At 36.5% G+C, this 24,767-nt stretch overlaps 3 protein-coding genes across 4 annotated transcripts; 1 reads left to right on the top strand and 2 right to left on the bottom strand.

Annotated features, from left to right (window-relative positions):
- Window positions 1-323: 323 nt before the first annotated feature.
- sycp1 (synaptonemal complex protein 1) lies at window positions 324-8,084 on the top strand (the record flags this gene model as incomplete). Its single annotated transcript, XM_079841315.1, has 29 exons — window positions 324-449; window positions 571-652; window positions 739-782; window positions 940-1,104; window positions 1,211-1,278; window positions 1,638-1,711; window positions 1,816-1,874; window positions 2,497-2,563; window positions 2,683-2,756; window positions 2,871-3,074; window positions 3,199-3,383; window positions 3,536-3,603; window positions 3,694-3,755; window positions 3,827-3,943; window positions 4,046-4,150; window positions 4,296-4,399; window positions 4,769-4,886; window positions 4,974-5,044; window positions 5,138-5,219; window positions 5,315-5,377; window positions 5,759-5,875; window positions 5,970-6,080; window positions 6,183-6,275; window positions 6,489-6,614; window positions 6,699-6,827; window positions 6,925-6,999; window positions 7,094-7,207; window positions 7,369-7,452; window positions 7,534-8,084. The coding sequence occupies 29 exons, from the start codon at window positions 324-326 to the stop codon at window positions 7,672-7,674; spliced, it is 2,928 nt and encodes a 975-aa protein (XP_079697441.1). The 3' UTR covers window positions 7,675-8,084.
- LOC307140632 (uncharacterized protein) lies at window positions 6,178-10,316 on the bottom strand. Of its 2 annotated transcripts, none has more exons than XM_079840252.1 (4): window positions 10,023-10,316; window positions 8,862-9,375; window positions 8,607-8,768; window positions 6,178-8,329 (listed from the first exon to the last, which is right to left on the bottom strand). In XM_079840252.1, exons 2-4 carry the CDS (start codon window positions 9,352-9,354, stop codon window positions 8,088-8,090), a joined length of 897 nt encoding a protein of 298 aa, XP_079696378.1. In that variant the 5' UTR covers window positions 9,355-9,375; window positions 10,023-10,316; the 3' UTR covers window positions 6,178-8,087. The 2 variants fall into 2 exon arrangements, with proteins under 2 accessions (XP_079696378.1, XP_079696377.1); XM_079840251.1 differs by having other exon boundaries at window positions 8,607-8,771; window positions 10,023-10,163.
- A 285-nt stretch (window positions 10,317-10,601) lies between these two features.
- On the bottom strand, window positions 10,602-24,322 carry slc5a8l (solute carrier family 5 member 8, like; the record flags this gene model as incomplete). The annotated part of the gene is made up of 15 exons (XM_079840250.1): window positions 10,602-10,721; window positions 12,003-12,112; window positions 12,195-12,304; window positions 12,775-12,965; window positions 13,168-13,254; window positions 13,384-13,451; window positions 13,532-13,644; window positions 14,898-14,986; window positions 15,068-15,197; window positions 15,301-15,441; window positions 18,202-18,356; window positions 19,553-19,620; window positions 23,127-23,178; window positions 23,370-23,435; window positions 23,972-24,322. The coding sequence occupies 15 exons, from the start codon at window positions 24,320-24,322 to the stop codon at window positions 10,602-10,604; spliced, it is 1,851 nt and encodes a 616-aa protein (XP_079696376.1).
- Between the last annotated feature and the right edge of the window lie 445 nt (window positions 24,323-24,767).

Below are 24,767 nucleotides of genomic sequence, written 5' to 3'. Positions count from 1 at the left end.
TCAAACAATTGACGTCAGGTAAAAACCGTTGGTTAGCGGAGTCGTAACGATCATAAAAACAGTTCAGAAGGAGCTCGTATGAATTGTTTGAAGGTAAAATGTTTTAAAATTAAGTTTAATTATGTAAACATAGTTTATAAGATTGGAATATTAATGAAAATCGGATCATTTGTGAGGATTAATATACCGTTTAACCGTCTGAACTTTTTCGACTTGCTTTCTCAGCTAGCAAGTATCTCAAAAGGGAAAAGCCCTGAACAATAAAACTACTCGGTATACAGTTCTGTGGATTTTTGAAGTGATATTTCGTTTAACTCCACAGCATGCAAAAACCATTCAATTTCAAACTGTTGGTGCCCCCAAGAGCTCATTTGAATCAAGTGTCTGCAGTGAAGCCTCAGGAAACAAGCTTGTTTGAAGAAAACACTGTTTTTTCTCCTTCGGATCAGGTTGGCAAACTTGTAAATTCTCTGTTTGTGCTATAAAGCTGCTATTTGACCCCTGGCTGCTAAAACTGCTTTGTGAACATATTATTGTAGAATGATACATAACGTTATGTATCGTGTGTAGAGTTGTAACAAGTATTCAGATATGGAGACGAGCCTGCCATTTCCATCCAAAATGGTGCTTCCTACGAAGAGTTCAAGACCAGGTAAACATCTATAGAGTCTAAAATGTATAGGTTTTGCCAGTCTTAAAAGCAGCATGATCATTAAACCTAATACTTTGTCATTAAAGAGGGTATGAAGAAGGCTGCAGTCATGCCAATGGAAAAGGAGGAGGTTAGATTCAATTTAATTTTGTATTGTAGTTTATTGCTTAAACAACCCATTATTCGTTTATTTGTATAATGGTTTAAGGTCCATGTTAGGATTCAGTACAATGCATAATGAAAATAAATCTAAGCAGTTTAATTACTATGGTGCTTTTTCATTATAGACATCATTAAGATCCAGTCAGCTGTACTCCAGATTGCTCGATGAAGCTGAGAAAATTAAAATGTGGAAGTTCAGAATGGATTCTGATATTTCACAAAAAGACAGGAAACTTCAGGAGAACAGAAAAACCATTGAGACGCAACGCAAAGCCATTCAAGAGCTTCAGGTAACGTTAAGTAATTTGTGGGTAGTACATTTGTTTTACTTTTTATTTTAATTTAATTTTTTGTCTGCTTTACTAAAGACAGAATTATAAATTATGTCTGTTGCAGTTTGCAAATGAAACTCTGAGCATGAAATTGGAGGATCAACTCAATGAGAATGAAGACCTTAGAAATAAGTATGTTCATCATGGGCAATATTTATATAACCACATACAGTATTATATATTATATCCTATTTAGTGCTGTCAAATCGATTAATCACATCTAACAAATGTTTTTGTTTACATAATGTGTATGTATATATTTATATATATTATTTGTGTGTGTGCATGTCCGTGTGTATATATACATATACACACATATGTATAAATACGTGTGTGTATACAGTATATATATATATATATATATATATATATATATATATATACACACACACACATATATTATGTAAACAAAAACTTTTCTTTTAGATGTGATTAATTGCAATTAATCAATTTGATAGCACATATTATATTATTATATTTTTATTATGCAGAAGTAATGCAACCAGAAATTTGTGTAACATACTAAAGGACACATTTGAGAGATCTGCTGAGAAAATGAATCTGTGTAAGTGTGAGAGCATGTTAAAAGATTTATGTCATATAACATAACATAATGTATCAATTCATTGCCAGATAACAATAATGTGTTTTTCATTTTTCCTGAAATAGTTGAGGCTGAACGGGAAGAAACTCATGATCTGTTTATACAGAACAGTGAGAATATTCAGGTAAATATATAATGAGTGTATTTTGGGGATGCACCGATATGCAAATTTTGTCCGATACCAATAAACGATAATTCTTTATATTTGAAAGCCTATAACTGATATATGGGCCGATTAATCTAAATTCAAATTTTTATATAATTTCTAAGAGCCTGATTACAAAAACAAAAGTCTCACCATTAAAATCCATGTCCCAAACACACAATAATAAAAAATAAAAAAAAATTATAATTGTATGTAGCCGATATGACAGACTTGTGCTGCACATGTTGCACTGAACTGTATTTTCTAGGGGTGTGACGAGACGCTTATCTCACGAGACGAGACATGAGATTGGGTTCACAAGAATGAGACGAGATTTCGAGATCTCGTCACACCCCTAGTATTTTCCTTTTTGAAGTAATTCCAATCATATTTTAAGCAATTCAAAACCATCATGGTGAACAGTGCGCCTCTGAAGTGTCTCAGAAGGAAATAATACAGTATTTATCTGGCCTATAACTTTATAAAAGAACATATCGGCCGATACCGTGTATTTACTTTTTTATTTAGTGTGAAGCGTGTGAAATTGGTCCACTAGATTGGTACAGTCCTTTTCATTACACTGTAACTTGTTCATTTGCAGAGGATGGTGGCAGCATTTGAAAGTCTTAGGAAGCAGGCAGAGGCAGATCAGCAGGAAATGTTGACATGTGATCATTTCTTTTTTAATTTATCTAATTATTTTAAAAATCTAATTAAGTAAGCATGTACTGTATTGGGCACAACCAAATGAAACATTTTAACATTGTTTTGTTAACATATCCTTCAGTAAGAGAATGCCTTACACAGTCTGAGGATCTTAAAGTGAAGTTCAAGAGTGAATGCCATGTGAAGGAGAAGGAGGTTAGTTGATTTTTGAATGATCTTGCATACATACAGTAGCACTCACCTGTTTTCGTGTTCATGTTGTGACTAAAATCCATATGTATTTTGTGTTCCTTGCTTTGACTTGTTGAGGTTACCACGCTTCAAGAAAAACTCCAAGAAAAAGAAAACAACCTCAAAGATGTTTCAGTAAAACTCCAAGAGGCAAGGCAAAGCTGCAGTCTGCTAGAGGCGTCTGCAAGTAAGAATGCAAAATTACTTCAGAGTGTTACACAGGACCGGGAAGCGCTTGAGGAAAAACTCAGGGTGATGGAGAAACTCAAATGGGAGATCGAGGTTTGTCCTTAAACAAGGTCTTACTCTTAAAACAATTGTTTTGGACTTGTAAGGGTAGTACATAAAGGTTAAAAGAATTCATGTTATTGTTTTGCGGTGTATTGTATTGTATCGCTTTCCCAAGGAAAATCTGAGAGCCTTAACTTACAAACTGGAGCAAAGCAAGGAGAACCATGAGAAGGTTCTTCAAAAGAAGGAAACTGAACTTGAGGAACTAAACAACATCAAAGAGCAACAGTCAAACCAACTTGCAGAGATGCAGCTGACAGTGGATTCTTTGCAGTCCTCACTAACATCTGAGATGCAGAGGTACATTTTAGTATATCAGTACAAAACCTAGCATAATGTTTTGTAAACCCAGCTTAAGCTGATAGCACAGATGATAATGATTAGCAATATTAAACCAAGAACTTTGATAATTAATATGAATCCATTATTGAATGATTCCTTTGTTTCCACAGGGTACAAGACCTCGAGACAAACATGACCTCAGTGATGAATAAACTCAGTGACAAAAGTGCAGAATTGGGTACGTTAAGTCTGTCAATGTTAATTAATAATGGCACAGTTGCATGCTTTGTAACATTCTAAGATCATTGGTTGTGTTATCTTCATGCAGAAGTTATCAAGGGGCAGAAAGAGGACCATTGCAAGCAAATACAGATACTCAGAGATGAGCTGGTATATATTTCCCCCCTCTGTTTAAGAATTTATATTCTGATTTATGCACTAAATCATAAATTCTGTTGCAGAATGAGAAGTCAAACTCACTCTGCTCTATAAAGGAGGAATTAAAGACAAGTGAGGTTCAGATGCAGCAGCTTATTGCTTCACTTGAAGAGAAACAAAGTGAGGCAAATAATTTGAAGGTGAGGAGAAAGTCATTAAGCATTCATCGGAATAGAAAAATGCATCCTCTATCATTCCAACGCTACATGTGCTTCATCATATCTAACATTCACCCCTCTTAGGATTCAGTGGAGAGTGTCACCGCAGAAAATAAAAACATGATAGAGGCTCTGACAAAAGCTAGACATGATAATGAAGCGCTGCACGAAGAAGATGTTTTAAAAGAGGTCAAGACATTCTTCTGTTTTTGTGGCATATTATGTTTCAGTTTTTCACTATATTACACATCATATATGTTTGTGTTGAGTAACATAATGGAACATGGACAAATATCTTGGATACTTGTATTGAATATGTGCATCTTTCATCAAGGCTAAATTGAAAGAGATGGAGGAACAATTGTCAGGAGCATTGGAGAGCTGTTGTAAATCATCTAAAGAGGTAGAAAGATTGGAGAGGGACATAAAGGAACAGAAGTAAGAGCAACCACAACCTGTCTGGTTTTACACCATTAATCTTTGAATCTCAAATTGAACCTGTAATTTATTGCTTACTGTTTCACATACTATACAGATAATCTTGGTATGGGTAGTAATGTAAGGGGGGTATATATCTTTGAATTCTTTTAGCATCAAAATGTTTTGCAAATGGATTTGTGCTGCGACTAATTGTTTGTTGAGACAGGGATGTACACAAAATTAGAGAAATGTACTAAAGAAAATTAGTTAAAAACGTAATGTTCATTTAAATCTCATTAAATGTAACATTTTGGCCATTTTTTCTATTGTATCATTGAGATGTGTTCAATATTTGATTAAACTTACTGAAGTTGTTTTCCCTTGAAGGAAGAATTACAAGGAGCTCTTGTTGAAGTTTAATGACCTGCAGATGCAGAAAGACATCATTCAACAGCAGGTTGATAGTGGTGCTTTAGAGAAGAAAGTCCTTCAGTCTCATCTAATGGTTTGTAAATTAAATCAAGCCTCTAAATGTTGCAAATTGACAAAAATGACCTCAGATGCTGCATGTGATGGTTTATGTTTTTTATAGGAAAGCAATGCACATGCGGAACGGGAGAAGACAGAGCTAGATAGACTTGAGAAAGAGAAGCAACAGCTTCAGTAAGACTAGAGGAGACTTTTGTCTTGCAACATTGCAAATTTGGTTTCATTTATAGTTTTATTTTGTCTTACATGTACAAATTAATATTCCAGGGAACAGGTGGATATTTTATCTGCAAAAATTGCTGGACAGGATGAAGAAAGAAAGAATGCTCAGGAGCAGTTGAGAGAGAGTGTGCGTTCACATTATTATACTGTTTATTCCTTTAGTTTGTTGAGGTATGCAATCTCATGTATCTAACAATAGTTCATATTTAATCACCCCAACAGGGCAAAGGTGCAAAGAGAGAACTTCTGATAAAAGAAAAGAAAATCAAAGCATTAGAGTCAAAGGTAAAGAAAAAAATCTGATTGTGTTGTAAATATACAGTATTGTGCACTTTACTCAAACGATTTTAAACAGAAAATGTTCATAAAAACCAAAACAAAAGCTCACAAGGAATGTTTAAAAGAGGTTTTACTGTTATTTAGCTAAATTATAATGTAATAAGAAGATTGTTAAAGTCAACATGAAAAGGTATTCGCAACCCATTTTGCTAAAAGGGTATTCAGGATTTTATTCAGCAGGTATAAAAAATAAGACGCTGGTGAAATTAATTTCATTCGTGACAAGTTTTCTTTAGAGGTTTTAGATTGCATACATCGCTTTTTCATACATTCGAATTATTAGGTAAAACAGTGGTCATGTTAAAGTGTTTGACATATTTCTCTTAGATGAGTAAACTGAAGGAAGATTCGGATAATTTAAAGAAGCATCACATAGAGGAGCTTCAGAAAATACGCTCTGACCTTGAAGACAAATCAACAGAAGAGGCACAACTCAACCTTGAGGTGATTTTTTCTCATTAAATGCAATAACTGGAAAGAAAAACAAGACTTAATGCAAATAATTGATCAGTTTTTCTTTTTTGTGTGTGTTTTTTAGGTGCAAAAACTGAAGCAAACAGCCATGGAGGCACTGCAGACTAAAGATGACACAGAAATGAAATGCCAGCAGAAGATATCAGACATGGTTGCTTTGATGGAGAGGCACAAGGTCATTATCATTCTTAATATTTTTCAGTGGTAATTCTACAATATTTTCTATAGTTTTTAAGCACTTTTTTTATTCATTTTAATGTTTTTCTTTTCTTGGCAGCATGAGTATGACAAAATGGTAGAAGAAAAAGATGCAGAGCTGAGTGAAAAACGGATGAAAGAAGCTGAAGTCAATGCAAGCAAAGCTTCACTGGTAATTAATTATTTGACTTTTGTATTGCTTAACTTGAAATCTGTTGTTTGCACTGAATATCATACTCAGCATAACAGAGTTGTCATTAGATGCCTGAGATGCTGATGCAAAAGTCCTAGGTCTTAAAGATTTTTGTTTGTAGAGTTACCATTGTGTTTGAGACTTTAGTATAGTATGTAAAATCTCTTAAAACCAAATAACCATTCAATTTAGGAACTGGAGCTGTCCCACTTGCAAGTGGAAAATGATGAGCTGAAACAACAACTTGAAAAGCTCAAAGGAGAAAAGGCGGCCTTCAGGACACCAGTTTCATCTCTTGATAAAGACACACTTTACCAGGTATTGTACCTGTTCAGTTGAGAGATACCATAAGTATACATGGCAATTTAAAGTGAACAGTGCAATACGAAAATCTTGTTTCAGATGACTGAAATCAAACCAAAGAAGGGAAGAAACAAGATCTCTAGAACTCAAAGAACTGGCAACACTAAGAAGTCTCTGTATGAGGAAGAAAATTACACTCCGCTAAGAAATGCATCTTGCACTCCTGCTGTAGGTTTTTTCCATTATCTTTGTGCATTTTGTACATTCATTCTTCACATCTATCAACTAACTATATATATTTTTTCATTATTATTATTGATGAAAGGGAGAAGTGAATGAAGCCCTTTATACCCCGTTATGGAGCCTGAGCAAAAAAACTGTAACATCACCTCAAATAAAGGTATGGGGGCAAACTAAACTGTTTTCACTAGTTTTTACTCATCTTCTTGAGCATTTATATCAGCCAGTTTATTTATTTACTCATTTCGCTTCAGTCATTCAGAATCCGCACACCACCCTCACCTGAGATTAAGGGGTCTTGGAAGAAAAACATTTTCTCCATGAAGCTGGACCCAAAGTCAGACAACTCCGACAGCAATGACATATTGGTAAATCATATCTACTGTCACTCTATTAGCATACCATTAGTATTGTGGTATAAACAGACTCTTTTCAGTGCTCTGCTTACTTATTTTGTGTTCAACTCGTGTAAATCCTTAGGCTTGTGGTTTGTTACTCTTTCTTGATCCTTATTTAATCTGGTGTGCAGAGTTTCTCCCCAAGACCTGTTAAATCAAAGAAACCTATGCAGCCAAAAGACCCAGACGCAGAGAGTTTGGACATGTTAACGAAGGTAAAAAAAATAACAGTTTTGTCAAAATTTGTCTGCTTTGTGTTCTTATGTTGACTGTCATCATGTGCAAATGGTGTGCAGGGTCCGAGTTCTTTCATGTGCAAGTCTCCAGGAACAGCGCTGAAACTGGCTGCAATGAAGAGAATGCGAGATGCTGGATGGACCACTGTTAGCAGTTCAGATAAGAAGAAGAAAAAAGCAACAGAAAAAATCTTTGCTTGAATTTATCCTCCTTCTTTTTTATTACAAAGTGCACATGATAGTCCTAAGACAAAAGCTTTTGATTGTTTAACATTTCTAATGGTGATTGAATAAGCAGAAATATTTATATTATTTATTCTAAGCTCTTAAGACACAATTTCACGTCATATGTTCAGTTAATATACAGTACCTTACAATGTTTATCAAAAGATCTAGTTCCTGGTACAGTTGTTGGTTGCAGTTACAAACCTTTGTATTTACATTTGTATTTGTGTTTTTCAGTAATGTTCAGTAATTTAACTAGTTCAAAGTTCAAAAATATTATTTAGCTGTTAAAAAAACAGCCTTTTTTCATAGGAGCTTCAAGTAAAAGTAATATTTTCAGCTCAAAAAGTTTTTTTTTTTTAAATAAAAAGACATTTGTTGCTGAGATCTTAAGGCTCTTGGTCATGTGCATGGAATGTCTGAAAGGTGGAGATCTCATTGTCAAATGCTCTGTCTTGATCCTCTCCCAGGAACTCCAAGCGGAACTGAGTAGGTCTGGAAGCAAATCCAGGTACATCTGTCTGATATTCTTCCTCGTTCTGCACCGTCATGGTGGGGTTGTAAATCTGAGGGCCGTCATAGAGTCCTCCTGAAATGACCAGCGTGTCTTCTGACACTGGAAACGGCTCACCTGTGAAAGAAATTTACAGCCAATACTTAAATACTATTCATCATTTTTAATCTTTATGATATTACTATAAATTTTATACTAGATCAGATGTGCTTGACTTGATAGCATGGCGTTAGAATTTGCCTTCCCAGACTATAACCCGTTTCTATGGTGTCATCAGCTGTGAGTAGTTGTTTGGATTTTTTTATTTATTATTATTATGAGGAAAAATAAATAAATCAACTCTACCTTGGTAAACACCACTAGTAAGATCATAAACAGAACAGATTCTCCTAACCTGTATCTTCATTCTGGAGACGGCGATGAGTATATTGGATGCTTCTCTCTTTGCTTCTGCCGTACTTGTACACGAAGTTCACCAGAATTACCAGAACTATCACACCAAGCAGAATGCTGAATAAAATGGTCATAGATTTCTCTGAATGATTCAGGCCACCATCTGCTTTAAAATAGAGGTAGGAATAGTTAAGCAGGATAAACACATTTCATTATTTGGTTTATATTATTAATGCTAGGATATGTTCAAACCTACCTTTCGATTCATTGGAAAAAGTTGTGTTGATTTGAGTTACAGTGGTAGAAGGAATCGCTGTTGGTTTGGTCAGTGGTTTAGTGCTTGGTGTAGCGGTTTCATTATTGCTATGAGTGCTGTTGTCTGTAGAAGTGACAGCTGTTGAATTGATGTTGATTGTTGAGGATGGGGCTGATTGGGTAGTCTGAGTGTTTACTGTCGAGTTTGGCTGCTCTGCCGATCCTGTGACTGTCACATTGATTTGGGTGGGTCCTGTAGTACTATTGAAGCCAATAGTAGTCGCCTGGGTTGTCAAGTTTTGAGCTGTGCTGCTGTCATTGAATGGACTGCTGGATGAATTTGAAGCATTGTTCTCTGTGAGGTTTCCTGTTGCATTCAGAGGTGGAGCTTTTGATGGTGAGTCACTGATCTGTGCATTGGTTATATTATTTACAACCAATGAAAACAATATTAGTTGGCCACATGCCAAAAGCCGAAGAGCTAACACACCCATAACTGTTGCAACTGCCTTTTCCTTAAAAAATTAAACAAACAAAAAAACAGCATAAGTCAGTCTTGGTCAAAAGATAAAGGCATACACTTTCATACAGCGCATGACCTATTTCAGTGTGTTTTGTCTGTATGTGTTGATGGCATGTGGTTTCCTGTTAGGCTTTCCTTGCATGTATTTCTGGTAAGATGGTATCATGACTTCCTTAGAATTTGTTATTGCTATAATCAGTTGATTATAGTCACTTGATTCAAACAAATACATTTTTCTTTTATTGTCCTAGACATGTGAATTATGTAGATTAAAAAAATTAAATGCATAGTGTTTATGTTTAGAACACAAAGAAATTTAGGAAAAGACGAGTCGTATCTAAAATGGCACTGAAATGAAACTGAAGGCAACAAAGAGCCACATGTTTTTTACAAAGGCTAAACAAACAATCATGAGGGACCCGTTTTATTAATGTCATCCGTCATACTTTCCTCAAATCATTTAACATTCTCAGACAATTTTGTTGAATTTACATTATGTTCATTATTATGAAAACAGCTGTATGTTCTGGATCTTAAGGAGTAGAGTTAGTTCTCTTTCGTTCACCCTCTTGTTTGCGTAATTGTTGTAGTTTATATATATGAAAAGTATTAATATATGACAACAAGAGCAGAACTTACCTGTTAGCTGAAACAAACCCTGGTTGTGAAACCAGGAAGTACCTCGCAGCCGTTAGCACTCCCCCACCTGCTGCAGGCTCAATGCTTTTTCCACTCCCTAAAGAAAACAGCTCCGCTCCACGTCAAACAAACAGGTAGAGTGGGCCGGCCTTGAATGACTGACTTCCTTTAACAGAGGAGGCGAGTGTTTGGCCCTTTTAACCCTTGTGTGTACTTCACTCTGAAGGGCTTGTTTGATTGGGTTTTTTCCTCTTCCTTTGTGTGTGTGAATGTTACGCAGTGAGTTTGACATGTAATCATTTGTCAAATTTTATTTAAAAAATAAAACTCAGATTTAAGATTAAACCTTTTATTAAATATAGCTGTGTAAATTATTCAAAACTTGATCATGAAAATGAATGTTTATATAGTCTGAGAACTGCCCATATAGAGTATAAAGTAGCCTACTGGCACTATTGCTATTGCTGCTTCTCTTATGGGCAGGTTTAAAAGAACTGAATTTCTCATCATCACTTAGCAATTTCAACATACAAAAATACAGTCATAATTTACTATTTACAACATATCCACATTTCACATCTAAAACTTTGTGATCTTCTCCTTGTGGTCTTTCTCTTTCAGTGCAATTTCATTGTCGTAGAAAACTGGACTGTCCAGACCCTGGATGTGGTTTGGCTCTTTCTCAATTAAGTCTGACACCTAAAAAGAAAAACAATGCAGTTGATAAATGTCTTTTACAAAGCAGTTTTACTCAATCTGAAGCAATGAAACAATCAGAATGATGCATGTAAGAGTGAATCTCATGGCTTACAAGCGAGAAATATTTTACAGCTAAGCATCTAGAAAATATATATATTTACTACAGACATTTCTAAAACTTTTGGTAACACTTTAGTTTAGGGTCCAATCCTCACTATTAGCCTAAGTTAACTAGCATGCATATTACTAGGGTATTGGCTGTTTACTAGTGCTTATGAAGCACATATTAATACATTATCATGTATGCCCATATTCAGCATCCTACCCCATACCTAACTTACCTTACTAATTATTAATAAACAGTAAATTAGGAGTTTATTGAGGCAAAAGTCTTAGTTAATAGTGAGAATTGGACCCTAATCTAAAGTGTGACCAAACGTTTTATATAAATATATATTTTTGCAATGCTACAATATTTTAACAATTATATATATATATATGGTTTAACTGAATCATCGAAGGTCAGCAGCAAGACTGAAGATTAAATGCATTCAAATATTAGTTTTATTTAACATTTAATTATTGGATGTTTGCATAGTATTCTGATTTTGCATTTGGCTGATTTTATTCATTTTGAGGAATACTAAATATTTTGATAACACTTTACAATAAGGTTGTAGTAGTTAATGCATTAGTTAACATGAACCAACCATGAACAACACCTCTGTTCAGCATTAGTTAATCTTTGTTAATGTTAGTTCATATAAATCCAGCTGTTCATGGTTTGTTCATGTTAGTTCACAGTGCATTAACTAATGTTAACAAGATTTATATAATGCATTAGTAAATGTTGAAATTAACATTAACAAAGATAAATAAATGCTTTATAAGTGCAGCTCTTTATTGGTTATTGTTAACTAATGAACCTTATTGTAAAGTGTTATCAATATTTTTTGTGCGAGTGATTAAATGCATCCTCACATTTATTCTAAAACTAAAATAACACCCGCCCACAACATTTGAATTCTGACTAGATTCTGAGGGATCGTTGTATGACGTTGTAGGGATAATAACCCTCACGATTACATACACTTATGATTTTTCTCAACATTGAGACAAATGAGCTGTCCGTCAATAAATTGAAAAAAAAAAAAAAAATTCCATTTACAATGCATAAAAAAGTGTCCATTGCAAACTGCCTTCATTTTAACATAATTAATAGTTGTATATATAAATGATGATCTTTAATCCTGCTCTATATTTGTGTAGCGTGTTTGTCACACTGCTAATGAAAGGTCTCACCTCTGAGTCTGACTTTCTGCATCCAAAGCAAATGAGATCTGACTTTCCGATAAAGAGCTCGGGTCGAGCTTTCTTCTGCTTACAGCCACCTAAAGTTAAAACAATCTGAGTTTAGGTTCAATCTTTGAGCGTTTGCCTCACCAACAAGAACATGAGAAAGAGTCACCTTACCTGTGACTGCACTAACTATTAGTCCTGTGATCATGGTCACCAGTATTCCTACAGGGCAGAAGTACAGGTAGGACAGAGAATACCAGCTGTCTGCCAAAGCTGGTCTTGGCCTGGAGGACAGCAGGAGACCGTTACAGCGGTATATATTCCAGAAATGGATATATATATTTTTTTATATTAAGCAATAAATACTTTTATTCATCAAGAATGCATTAAATTGATCAATAGTAATAGTAAAGATGTTAATAAAGTTACAATATATTTCAAATAAGTGCTGTTTTTTATTTCTATTCATCTAAGAATCTTGAAAATGATAAGGGTTTCCACAAAAAGTAATAAGAATTAAATAAGATCAGCTTATTAGAATGATTTCTGATGGATCATGTGACACTGAAGACTGGAGTAATGATGCTGAAAATTCAGCTTTACCATCACAGGAATAAATTACATTCTAAAATTAATGGTTTTACTGTATTTTTGATCAAATTAATGCAGCCTTGGTGAGCATAAGAGACTCCTTTCAACAACATTAAACAATCTAAACGTATTGGTTGTATGTATGTGTATATATGTCACTAACTGTGCAGTTGTGGTTTGTAGGACTGTGCTGAATGGTATCATAGTGGTGGTTTCATTCACGTCCTGTGCAATGCATTCTTGCACACTCAGAGGAAGGCGGAGCGTCTTCTCGGGTAAAGGAGGATACAACTGAGCTCCAATTCCCACCCATAACGTTATAACCAGGCCGGAAATCAAACCACTTAAACCTCCCTGTAGGAATACACAGATCATTTGTACAAAATGTTGTGTAGTGTTAAAAATGCAATTGGTACTTTCTGTTTATATGATAGTGGTCGGTGTGATGTAGCATGCTGTAAAAAGCAAATACTTTTGGTTATTAATGTAGATTTATCACATCAGTGGAAAAAGTGCACCTTTTTGGTTATTTGTTTAAAAATGGACAAGTTCTTACAGTGGAGTTCACACAGCGGAAGAACATGCCGAGCAAATAAAGGCCCAAGAGAGGTCCACTGATCATACCAAATATGGACAGAGCCGCCTGTGGAGGAAGGGATTCACAGCATGTCATTACAGGCTGTTGTCAGCAGAGGGTGCTTTTGATTCAGTGAAGAAATCTCATTATCGCAGTATTACATTCAAATTTGCTTTGTGCATAGAAGAGATTTACCTGCAGTATATTGCCCATCAAGGAGGCGACACCAGCCATTCCAATGCATACAGCGCCATAGAATACACCTGGAGATGAGCAGCACAGGGTTACACGTCACTCCATCATCCCCTCTTCTTGTCAACAGCTGTTGCACTGAAAAACTCACTCATGCCCATGTTGATCCAGGACAGCTGTTTCTCTGTCAGCCAGGGCCATGCTGGCTTCATGAAGTCCGCCACTGTGACGGCCACCAGAGCGTTGATACTCGATGACACCGTACTGGTGAAACACAACACATAACTAATGGTGTCTGATGTGTGACCTGATCTCAATGAAAATCACATCAAGTGTTCTATCAAGCCTTAAAAATCTGAGGATCCCATGCTTTTCTTCAGCTGGAGTCCTAATGACATCATTTTATTATTTAGTGTTTTAAGTACACCCTGATATTTCAAGTTATGTTTTATGCTTTAAATAAATATAATAATAAAAATATTGAAAAGTTTTATAGAGAAAACTCATTAAAAGAGGTCAGTAATTAAATATAATTATTGACAATGTCTATAATTTAAAAAGTTATAATTTCTAGAACATTTATAATGTATTTAAATGTATATCAACAATTACATATTTAGTATAGTTTTATATAGAAAACTATAATTAAAAGAATTAAGTATATCTAAATTGGTAATTGAAAATAATCATTACTATATATATAGTATAATTTTTAAAAAAAACTAACTGAATATAGTATGAAAATTAATAATTAAAGAAATCAAAAATACTAAATTATAATTCATTAAAATATTTTATATATTAATGAATTATAATTATTTTCTAATTATCCTAGAAATATAATATATATATATATAATGTTTTTTATGGTGAATAAAAATTCAATTATGACTTAATACATTGTGTGCTTTATTATACACGACAGATAGTTTTATATAGAAAACTAAATTAGTGATTGAAAAAATATATATAAATTAATTTGAGTTATTTATAATTATCCTAGTAATATATATATACACACATACTGTGATATATATATGTATATTTTGTGTCTGTGGGCATGTTTTTGTGAAATATCAGGACACAAATGTGTATAATGACATGGGTAAGACATAGGTATTAGAAAAAGAGGGTGAAATATGAAGACGTTACCCATGTCCTCGCTTTTAAAAATGCTTATAAATCATACATTATGAGTTTTTTTCACAGAAAGTAAACTGTGCAGGTTCCTGTGATGGGTAGGTTTAGGGGCAGGGGCAGTGTAAGGGGATAGAAAATACAGTTTGTACGGTATAAAAACCATTACGCCTATGGAATGTCCCCACATTTTACAACCCCCACCCCCCTGTGTGTGAATACAAATTTAATTGATGATTTAAGTAATACTTTGTGTGCTTTATTAGACAGTTACATTTGTTTGGCTGTTCCCCCCTAACAATGACCTTGTTTCAGGTCAGAAAACCTTTCCTAAAATGATCAGGATGGACTGATCTGACACACATTTAATTGTTGTTCACCTTAATGTTCCACTGTAAGCTGCAGCCACAAACAAGCCAGGCAGTCCTGGGAAATCTGCTAGTATGTCCATCACCAGATAAGGAAGGAGCTGGAAAACATTTCATTTGGTCAGATTAATTGTAAGCATTGTGAGTAAAGATCAAGAGGTCACTGCTAGGACTTGTATTACCTGGTCTGGAGCTCCTACGTCTTTATTGGTGAAAGGATCGCAGTCTTTATAGATGGAGTACATGGTGAGACCAGAGAACATGGCCAAACTCACTGTGACCCATAATCCCACCATATTTAAATACAGAGATCTGTGTGGGCAAATATTGACAGGACACCCGTGTTCACACTGAACATATGCAGTATTAGCTGTAGGAGCATGAGTGAAGTCTGATGTCTTGAGTGAATACTCACAGCTTGGCATGAGTTATTGTCCGACAGGAAATGTAGCGTTGCACCTGTGATTGGTTGATTGAGTACATGGATGCCCACATCAGACTGCCGCCAACAACGATTGTCCAAAAACTATGACGCCTCAAAGGATCAGGATCAAAACTGAGGAAACATTTGAGAGGAAAGTCTGTCTGTCTGTCTTTATTTACACTATACTTTCTAACTATACACTATGGATTTTTTTTTTTTTTTGTATTTTTTCATGTTATTATATTGTATAGAGCATAAGAAACTAAATAAAAAAAAATAAAAAAATTATATTTTATTCATATGTTATGCTATGCCCCCATAAGTGGACACCAGCACTCGGTTGTTTAAAAAATAAAAATGACATGTATTGGCAAAAACAATGGGAGGTTTTTTTTTCATTCACCAATACATTTTTAGGTTTCAAGATTTTTTTAACCAAACTTTGTTTAAAGATGATTCTCAACTATGTTATGAAAGATATAACGGAATTAATTGATATACCATTTCACTTTATGTAATATGTGGGTAAAATGGCCATACATGGGTTTTCCCATTCAATGCAATGTATCTATACACTGTACCTAATTTGCATATTAATGTGTAAAGTGTAATAATGGGAGTAATAGTTGGCAACATTTTCATAATAATATCTAATATTTTATAGGAATATTGATATGTAATTTATTTCCCTATTCACTTGTTGTCTCCCAAAAATGCCTGATAAACAAGATTTAAGGCCTGGTGTCCTCTACAGTGGATCAGTGCCCTGTTTTGTAACAGAAAGTCATATTTTGATTAGAAACGCCATAACATTTAAGTTGTAACAAACAATTGGAAAATAGGTCAGATTTAAAATATTATTATACAGTATTTCCATAAGAGTGCTAAATTTCATAATTCAGTCATTTTTAAAGACCAAGGAGAAGTTGTTGTCCTGATGAAACCTCAAAACAAATGGTCGATATATCGGACCGATATTTGCTTTTTTTACGTGTATCGGCATTGGCCGATACAAGGCAGCTGCGTTCGCCGATATTTTTTTCCCGGCATTATTTACAGACAGGCATCCACACAGGCAGCTCTGTGCCCCTGGAGATACTGCAGTTCATGTGCAGACCACTGACTTGGTTGAAATATTGCCATACACTTTGAAAGTGGAAAACGTGTTGCTCTATATGTGCTTGCAACTATAGCTAAGCAAGTTTGTGCCTCCAAATGGAAAACGCAAATGCTGAATGCTTTATCCCGCTAAAGCCTTATTTGATCGGTGAGTGATGAGACTGACTGTTGCGCTTATGACAGGTCGCATGTATTTCTGAGAGAGAACGAGCAGAGAGAGCCCCTCCTCCGGCCGCGCGCGCGCACACTCTCACTCTCACCGTCTTCAAACTGTCTTGCTCTCCCTCCCTCGCGCATATTAATCAAAATCAATTGAGAATTGACACAATGGAAAAAGTTTCACGTGGAGCATTGGTAGATTTTTTTCCTGAATTACCGCTGGTGTTGCTCTACAAGAGATTAAGGGCCCATCCACACGGAGACGCGTATCACTGTATACGTATAAATGTTTTATTGTATTGGCGTTTCGTCCACACGGATCCAGCGCTTTGGGAGACTGAAACCGCTATTTTTTGAAACCGGGTCCTAAAGTGTATAAATCTGAAAACGACACCCTTGCGGTTTCGTGTATACGGCCAATCCGTATATTTTGTGAAACGGTGATGTCATCACACCAAGTCCTGCGCGGGGAAGACTAGAGGAGATACAACTACGGGCACTGGGCATGTGCACATCAATACTGCGTTGTTTAATTACTGTATTAGCATTATTGTAAGGGTAGGTTTAGGGTTGGGGTAGGTGCATGCGTTAATAAAACACATCTGGTAAGTAGCAAATGTATTTATTGTTAACACTTCTTCTCCGTTTTTAGTGTATTTCTGTGGCAGAATTACAGCGCCACATACTGGCCTGGCATGTATACTACATTGTTTTGAGCCGTTTTCATGCTCTTGTGTGTACGCAGATATTTCTTGAAACGAGGAAAAAAAAAGATCGGATAGGGAAAGTTCTGGCTTCGTGTGGACGGGGCCTAAGTTAAGTGCACCTAAGCATTAAATGACTAGGTTGTAAATAGTTTTAAAATTAGGTATAGTACAGTCAGTGTGCACTTTATTATGCTGCTTGCTTGTTGCTACTGTGTGCAATAGTGCCATTATTTTATTTATGCTTAAATATTTATTTTCACCACTGAATTCTTTTTTTCCTTGTTCTACCTCACTTGTTTTACTATTTGTTAAATATAGTTTTTTTTAGTTCAATAAATGTTCCTTTTTTTTAAATTGAGACTTGTAAAAATTGTTATCATCATGATCATTGTGTCATTTTTATGATGTATATTGAGGAAGCAAAAGCAGTATCAACTCAAGAAAATCGGGAGCCTGTAAAGGCTGATGAAAAAAAAACGGTAGCGGCATCGGCACTAAAAAATCCATATAGGTCGATCCTAATGGTGTCAGATAAATTCACTCAAATATAATGCCCTTGTACATGGACAATGGTGAATATAACATGAAATGTTCCTTGTTTTTTCTATAATGGCAAAGCAGATTTTGTTTTAGCAGCCCTACAGTGTCATATGCTGATTTGGTGATCAAGAAACATTTCTTATTATTATCAGTATTAAAAACAGTTGTGCTGCTTAATATTTTTGTGGAAACCGTGATACATTAAATTTTTTGATGAGATGAATAGATTTTTTTTAACTTTTGTAACGTTATAAATGTCTTTACTGTCACTTTTGACCTATTTAATGCATCCTTGAACCTGAACAAAACTATACATATATTAGTAGTGTATGTATGTGAGCTAGTTTTCTAAACCAGATTTCTTTACCTGAATGTTTCCAAACGTCCTCCATAGTAGCTGTCATTCCAGATCTTCCCGAGTCCCCCCTGCAGGACAGCCCCACGAGCGATGACCGCCACAAACCCACCCAACATGATGATCATCTGGAACACATCTGTCCATATCACTGCCTTCAGCCCGCCCTGTTAACAAAAGCAAATTCGCATAGAATTTCATAAGCAATGCATCAGGATGCCCGTTTGTGCACACCATCGTTTAGATGAGCACCTGAAGACCAAGTGCAACACATAAAAATCACAGGGGCATTTCCTCCGAGGAGGCTCCAAAAAACTGAATTAAATAAAATGAACGAATATTACAAAATGGCATTAAACCGTGTAAAAGTCACTCGTTTTTATGTAGTAACAGTGTCCAACAGCGACACCTGCAGGTGAAGTTACAGCGTGACAGAGAGTCTCGTGAGAGGAGGCACCGTCTCAAGCCAAGCGCGCTATGATTGGATGTGATTGGTTCGTGCGATAAACCCCGCCTATTGTTCTCGTGCGCGTTCCCGTCGCACTGAATGATGGATGACTTTGAAGAAGTAAGTAAACAACTCAGCCATTTCACCGCTTTATGTTACATCAAAAGCAAACCTGAAATGACTGTGGGGGTTTTTATCGATTAGCTTGGGGAAATTAAATTAAATCTTCGTGTCTGTGACCAGTGTGTACAAGATTGATGACTGCTGAAAATTAGTTGACTATTAAAAAAACGATTAAAAATAAAATCTGAACGTTAGTTTACACATAATGTACATTGTTTAAATCGTTACTGCCTTTAGTTATTTTGGAATAAACGTAAAAATGCGTAAAAACACTAACTTGATTACATTTATTCTTGGTTTTAATAAATAGAAATGTACACAGCTATAGCAAAATACAAAATAGAATTGTATTGGGTCTCTCTTTTTTATTTAATGTTTATTTAACCAGGAAAATTAAGTGTAAAGGACACTGATATACAGTATATTTGATATAGCCTACAATAGGCCTATAAAAAAATGTGTTGGTGATTTACACTATTTTTTATTTTTTTTTATTTTTTTTAAGCTGGTTTTCACAACAATCAATGCAATATAAGAATCATTTATGATTCTCCAAATAATCTTCCGGTGGACAATTCTAAAAATAACAATTTTTCATCTTCTTACTGCGAAGAACATTTAGTAATCTAAAGAGCACTTTCACTGCAAATAACCTTTTGTGCATTGAAAACGATGTTCTTCTTAGAACCATGTACGGAAGTTCATGCAAAACTAGCAAATGAGTTAGGGGTGTATGGGTTGCAATCGCAAACAGTTTGTGAACTTGTGATTAAACTGAAGGATGTTACTGACCAGGGTGCAGTAGATGATGCAGACGGCCCCTGTTGCCACTAGCACTCCCCACAGATCCAGACCTGTGACTGCAACACAAGAGCTTATTTATAGACATTAATGTGTTTGTTTGTGGCCCTGTTTACACCTGCGTTTTGGTCGATTGGATCACAAGTAGATGACGCTAAATACAGGTGTAAACAGGGTCTAAAATGTTTTGTGCTTGCACTTTTGACCACTTCGCCCCTGTTTACACCTGGTATTAAGATGCGTTCTGGTCGATCGGATCACAAGTAGACGAGAGAGGCACATACCCATTTACACCTGGTGTTTAAATCCATCTCCTTTGTCCACTTTCAACCACTTCTGTCCTGATTTCTTTAAGAAGTGTGTGTGTGGGGGGGGGGGGGGGGGGTAAATTAATGTTTTATCTCACACCTTTCAATCTGGACAAACAACAATGGACAAAATAAGCTTGCACAATAATGAACGTGCCCAGAGACGATGGAAAATGACGGAGAGCACCTTTAGTTTCTGCTCTGACAGCAACAAGACCTCGCCGAACGCTTTGAGTGTGTGTTAGAAATCAGTAATGGTGAAAGAACATTGTGCTTGATACGTTTTTCATCTTCAAACCAAGCAGCAACCTCCCCCAGTTTCTCTTGAAGCCAATACGGAAGTGACTTAAACTGCAATTCATGGACTGGCCACTAGGGACAGGCTCCAGAAGGAGCAGAATCTCATTGAGCCCCATGTTAAAATGCCCAACTTTACAGCAGAAAAAAACATGTTTACAGCCTGGTATAAATTGTGGTTTTGGTCTATACGGCTAATTTTGCCCTTCATGACAACTGTGAAGGGGGTGAATTTTTTTTAAACTCATTCGTTTACATTTTATAAAGCCTTAAAGTTCTGCATAATTCACCCTTCACTGCAAGTTTGATTGACAGGCGATCTGACCAATCGCATCGCCGAATCTGCCGTTTTTGTCCAACAAAGCAGTCAGGAGAGTTAGTAGATTAACGTCGGTGGACTTGAACTTGGAGAAACAGTGTGTACTGACGTCTTTCCGCGGTTGAAACAACATTTATTTTAGTGTTCATTCATGTTTGTTTCATGCTTATCAATGAACTAGAAGGAAGAGATAATCGGTTCATGCGCAGCATTAACTGAGGAGGCGCTACAGCCATCACGACACATTAAAGAGCCACAAAACGGTATTAATTGTTTAAATTTCTTTTTTTTTAAATTACAATTTCAAAGTTGAGACTTTGTTTCATATCAAAAGTAACTTGCTCTGTTACTCGGCGTGTTGTCAGTGTCCTCTTTGCTCCGCGATGTATTTTCTCTATGTGAGAACATGTGTGTGGTGTGAGAGCGCCATGGCTTGTCGGACATAGCAACAGTAACTAAAGGGGGTGGGTCTTTGTGAACGGTCAATTAAGGGCATGGCCACTTTGAGTGACAGGTGGATAGCCATTTATCTGCTGTCTGTTGAGTCATCGCGTCACCTCAGCTCCACCCACGTCCCGCCTCTTTGCCCATTTTCTGTTATCCAGGAGTGACACGCTGCTAAGATGGCCACAGCCAGCTCAACCCTACTTTACACTTCAAAACTACTCTTCAGAATCCTATGGGTGACGCTACATCCATATTTTTTTACAGTCTATGCTTCAAATCAAACTTGGGTCTTCAGCCGACAAAGTTTAAATCCCATCTGGCTAGTGCACTTCCCGTAATGTGTATGCATTAGGTCAGTAGGCGGAGAGTAGCCAGTCTTTTGTGGCAGTTCAAACGCATTCGACCACATGAGTGTTTACACTACGAAAGCAATCCGGTCGAATACGTTTTTAACTACTTCTGGAAGTGGCCGCAAGTAGATAAGCTCAAAAGGTTTTAGACCCCGTTAAGGGATAGTTCACCCAAAAACGAAATTTTTATGTTTATCTGCTTACCCCCAGGGCATCCAAGATGTAGGAGGTGTCTTTGTTTCTTCAGGAGAACACAAATGAAGATTTTTAACTCCAACCGTTGCAGTGTGATAGTCGTATAATCCATGTCAATTGGGATATTTTACAGTAGGAGAGCAATGAGAGTAAAAACACATAGACATACGAATCCTTATTAAACCATGCGGCTCGTGGCGACACATTGATGTCTTAAGACAAGAAACTATCGGTTTCTGAGAGAAACCGAACAGTATTTATGTTATTTTTTTACCACTTATCAGACGAATGTCATCTAGTATTCCCAGCGCCATAACTTCCGGCAAATAAAGTTAAAATACTGGCGCGATCAAATATATAAATACATAGATGCCTCATTCGACAGATCCGCGCAGGCACTAATGAGGAATCTATGTATATATCTATGATCGGGCCGGTATTTTGACCTTATTCGCCGGAAGTGATGGCGCGGGGACGGCTGATGCAGAGCCATAGAAAAAAAATTAAAAAATGTTTGAATATGGATATTTTTCTAACATCAACGCATCGATTCGCTTCAGAAGGCCTTTATTAACACCCCCGAGCTGCGTGGAGCACGTTATTTGACGGACAGATGCATTTTTTATGGACTTCAAAAACAGAGCAACTATTACTGCTATTATAATGCTTGGATTAGCCAGAACATTTTTTATTTAACTCAGATTTTATTCGTCTGAAATAAGAATGTCATATACAGCTCGGATGACTTTAGGGTGAGTAAACCATGGGCTAATTTTAATTTTTGGGTGAACTAACCCTTTAACACCTGAATTTAGCGTCATCCACTTCTGATCCGATTGACCAAAATGCAAACCAGGTGTAAACGGGGCCATAGTGTAGACACTCATTTATCGAATGCATTCAAACAGCCAGAAAAGTCGCCTACTCTCTGCCTACTGACCTAATGCATAGTGTGCTAACAAGACGAGATATAAACTGTCGGCTGGAGACCCAAGTTTGGTTTGAAGATGAAAAACGCACCAAGCACAATGTTCTCTCACCATTCCTGATTTCTAACACACACTCACAGTGTTCGGCATGGCCTTGCTTGCACTCTGTATGTTTTTCCATCGTCTCCGGTCATTCATACGTAAATTGTGCAAGCTTAATTTGTCCATTTGATTGAAAGATCTGAAAAGCCCACACATTTACCTGCAAACATAGACCCGTCACCCTCCCCTCGAAGAAATGAAGTGGACAAAAGAGACGGATTAAAACACCAGGTGTGAACGAGACTGTCTCTCCTCCGTCTACTTGTGATCAGATCGACCAGAACGCATCTTAATTTCAGGTGTATGGGTGTTTCATCAATTGGGGACACTTTTGACTATCAATGTGAATGATAGTTGGTAATGTATTGCTTTATTGAGGACAAATATTTTTGGTTATTACATTTATTTTTAATTTTACATAAAAGCTAAATAACAATTTCTGTAAGCATTTCTTTCTCTAAAAGCGTCCGGTGATAGAAACATTTCTCTAATTGAAGATTCACCCTTATGCATTTACATGCCAGCATTATTTGATTTAATCTACATGTGTACATTTCTTCTTGCAGGCTTTGTTAAATGCTTTTTGACATTAATAAATGAAAGATGTTTTTTACTTACTCTGATTAAGTGCAAGTGCTGGGGCGTAGATAACCATGCCTGTGTATAAAGCCTATGAGAGATAACACCACCCATTAGATGATTGAACAAAAATCTATTCAGTTTATTCAACACTTATGACGTGGAAAAGGCATGTACACAACAGACAGTGTTTTTCCAAAGCGTCACACGATGGCACAACCGCTCATTAGGCCCATGTTTGGTTATGTATAAAGTCATGCAAGAAGCTAAAATACAACTTACAGTTTGAGCAATATACATGCTGGTTCCAATCACTCGTATGAGCTTGTTGAAACGCATTTCCAAGTACTGCAAAAACAAGTGACCAATTCAATTAATTATTAGCAAACGAAATCACAAATTTACATTCTATCATTTACATCATTACACAAAACTCAGATTGTACGATGAACGATTACAGACCGTTTTTCTCCGATTAACATCATTGTTGTTTTAAAGGTTAAGAATTGTGCGCTGATAAGTCGCATCGTCTGAACCCTTTAGTTAAGTTAGTCGAAATACACTCGTCTAACTAAAAATGTATGCATTTTGACTTATTTTACATTTTTGTATTCATTTCAACTAGTCTTTTTCACATGAACAGTGACCAAGAATAGCTTTTGCACTTTGGATTATACAATAAACCACTTGTCACTATGAAAATATAAAATCCAATACAATGTCAGAGGTGATAAATCTGTCAATAAACTATCCTGACATTCCTTTTAATCCTCCCATCCTCTCGTCCTCATTTCATTTCCATCTATTGATTCTTTATCAAGCGCAGGCCATTTCCAGTTCTCTGTCCTCATGCAAACCCATTGTTCCCAGTGTCGCCCTCTTACCTCGTATGTGCTGGTGATGCCCAGGCGGTAAAACAGAGGCACGAAGATTTCAGCGCTGATGATGGACATGATGGCATAAGAGAAGACAAAGAGCCAGAACGGTGTGCCGTACATGTACGCCTCTGCAGGGGTCCCAATAACAGTGATACCTGACATGAAACTAGCCGTCAGGGACAAAGCCACAGGCACTGCGGTCATCTGACGGCCACCCAGTAGAAACTCTTCACTGCTGGCCTCCTTGCGTCCACGGATGGCTTGGAACAAGCCGATGCCCGCAGCGAAGAGGATCAAGCCGGCAAACACCACATAGTCCCAGACTGAGAACGTCGCAACTGGACCACCGCCCGGCATGATTTGGAAAGTGCTCTTTGAGAGACCCTAAAAAGATATATACCCGGTGTCCCGCCGGTCAGACGTGATGTTCTGCTGGAAATTCCTCCGAAGCGTTTGCCAACAGGAGGACGAAACCAAGTAGCTCCGGTCAGTGCCGATAACTGATAAGAATTCAAGTCTTCTGTAATCTTGGACCAGCAACAAAAAAAACTTGAGTTAATGATCCCTCAAGGCCAGAAGATATATCAAGTTACATTGTAAAAGGAAGTGAATGTTTTTTCTTTTATCCCTAATCTTGCCGGAACACTTAGTCACTTTAAGTTGCTAAATGAATTTTAGGATGTCTTGTGCTGATTTCATCCTCGGTTTGCTAACCCCCTGATAATGTACAAGGTAAACCGAAAGATGACCTAGGCTCTTTTAAGATCATTTTTTAACTAGATCAGAGGACCTTCCAGAATAT

This window comes from Gobio gobio, assembly GCF_949357685.1.
Source record: "Gobio gobio genome assembly, chromosome: 17".
Classification (NCBI taxonomy): domain Eukaryota; kingdom Metazoa; phylum Chordata; class Actinopteri; order Cypriniformes; family Gobionidae; genus Gobio; species Gobio gobio.
The sequence above is the reverse complement of the archived record's forward strand: the minus strand, read 5'-3'. Positions and strand labels throughout refer to the sequence as shown.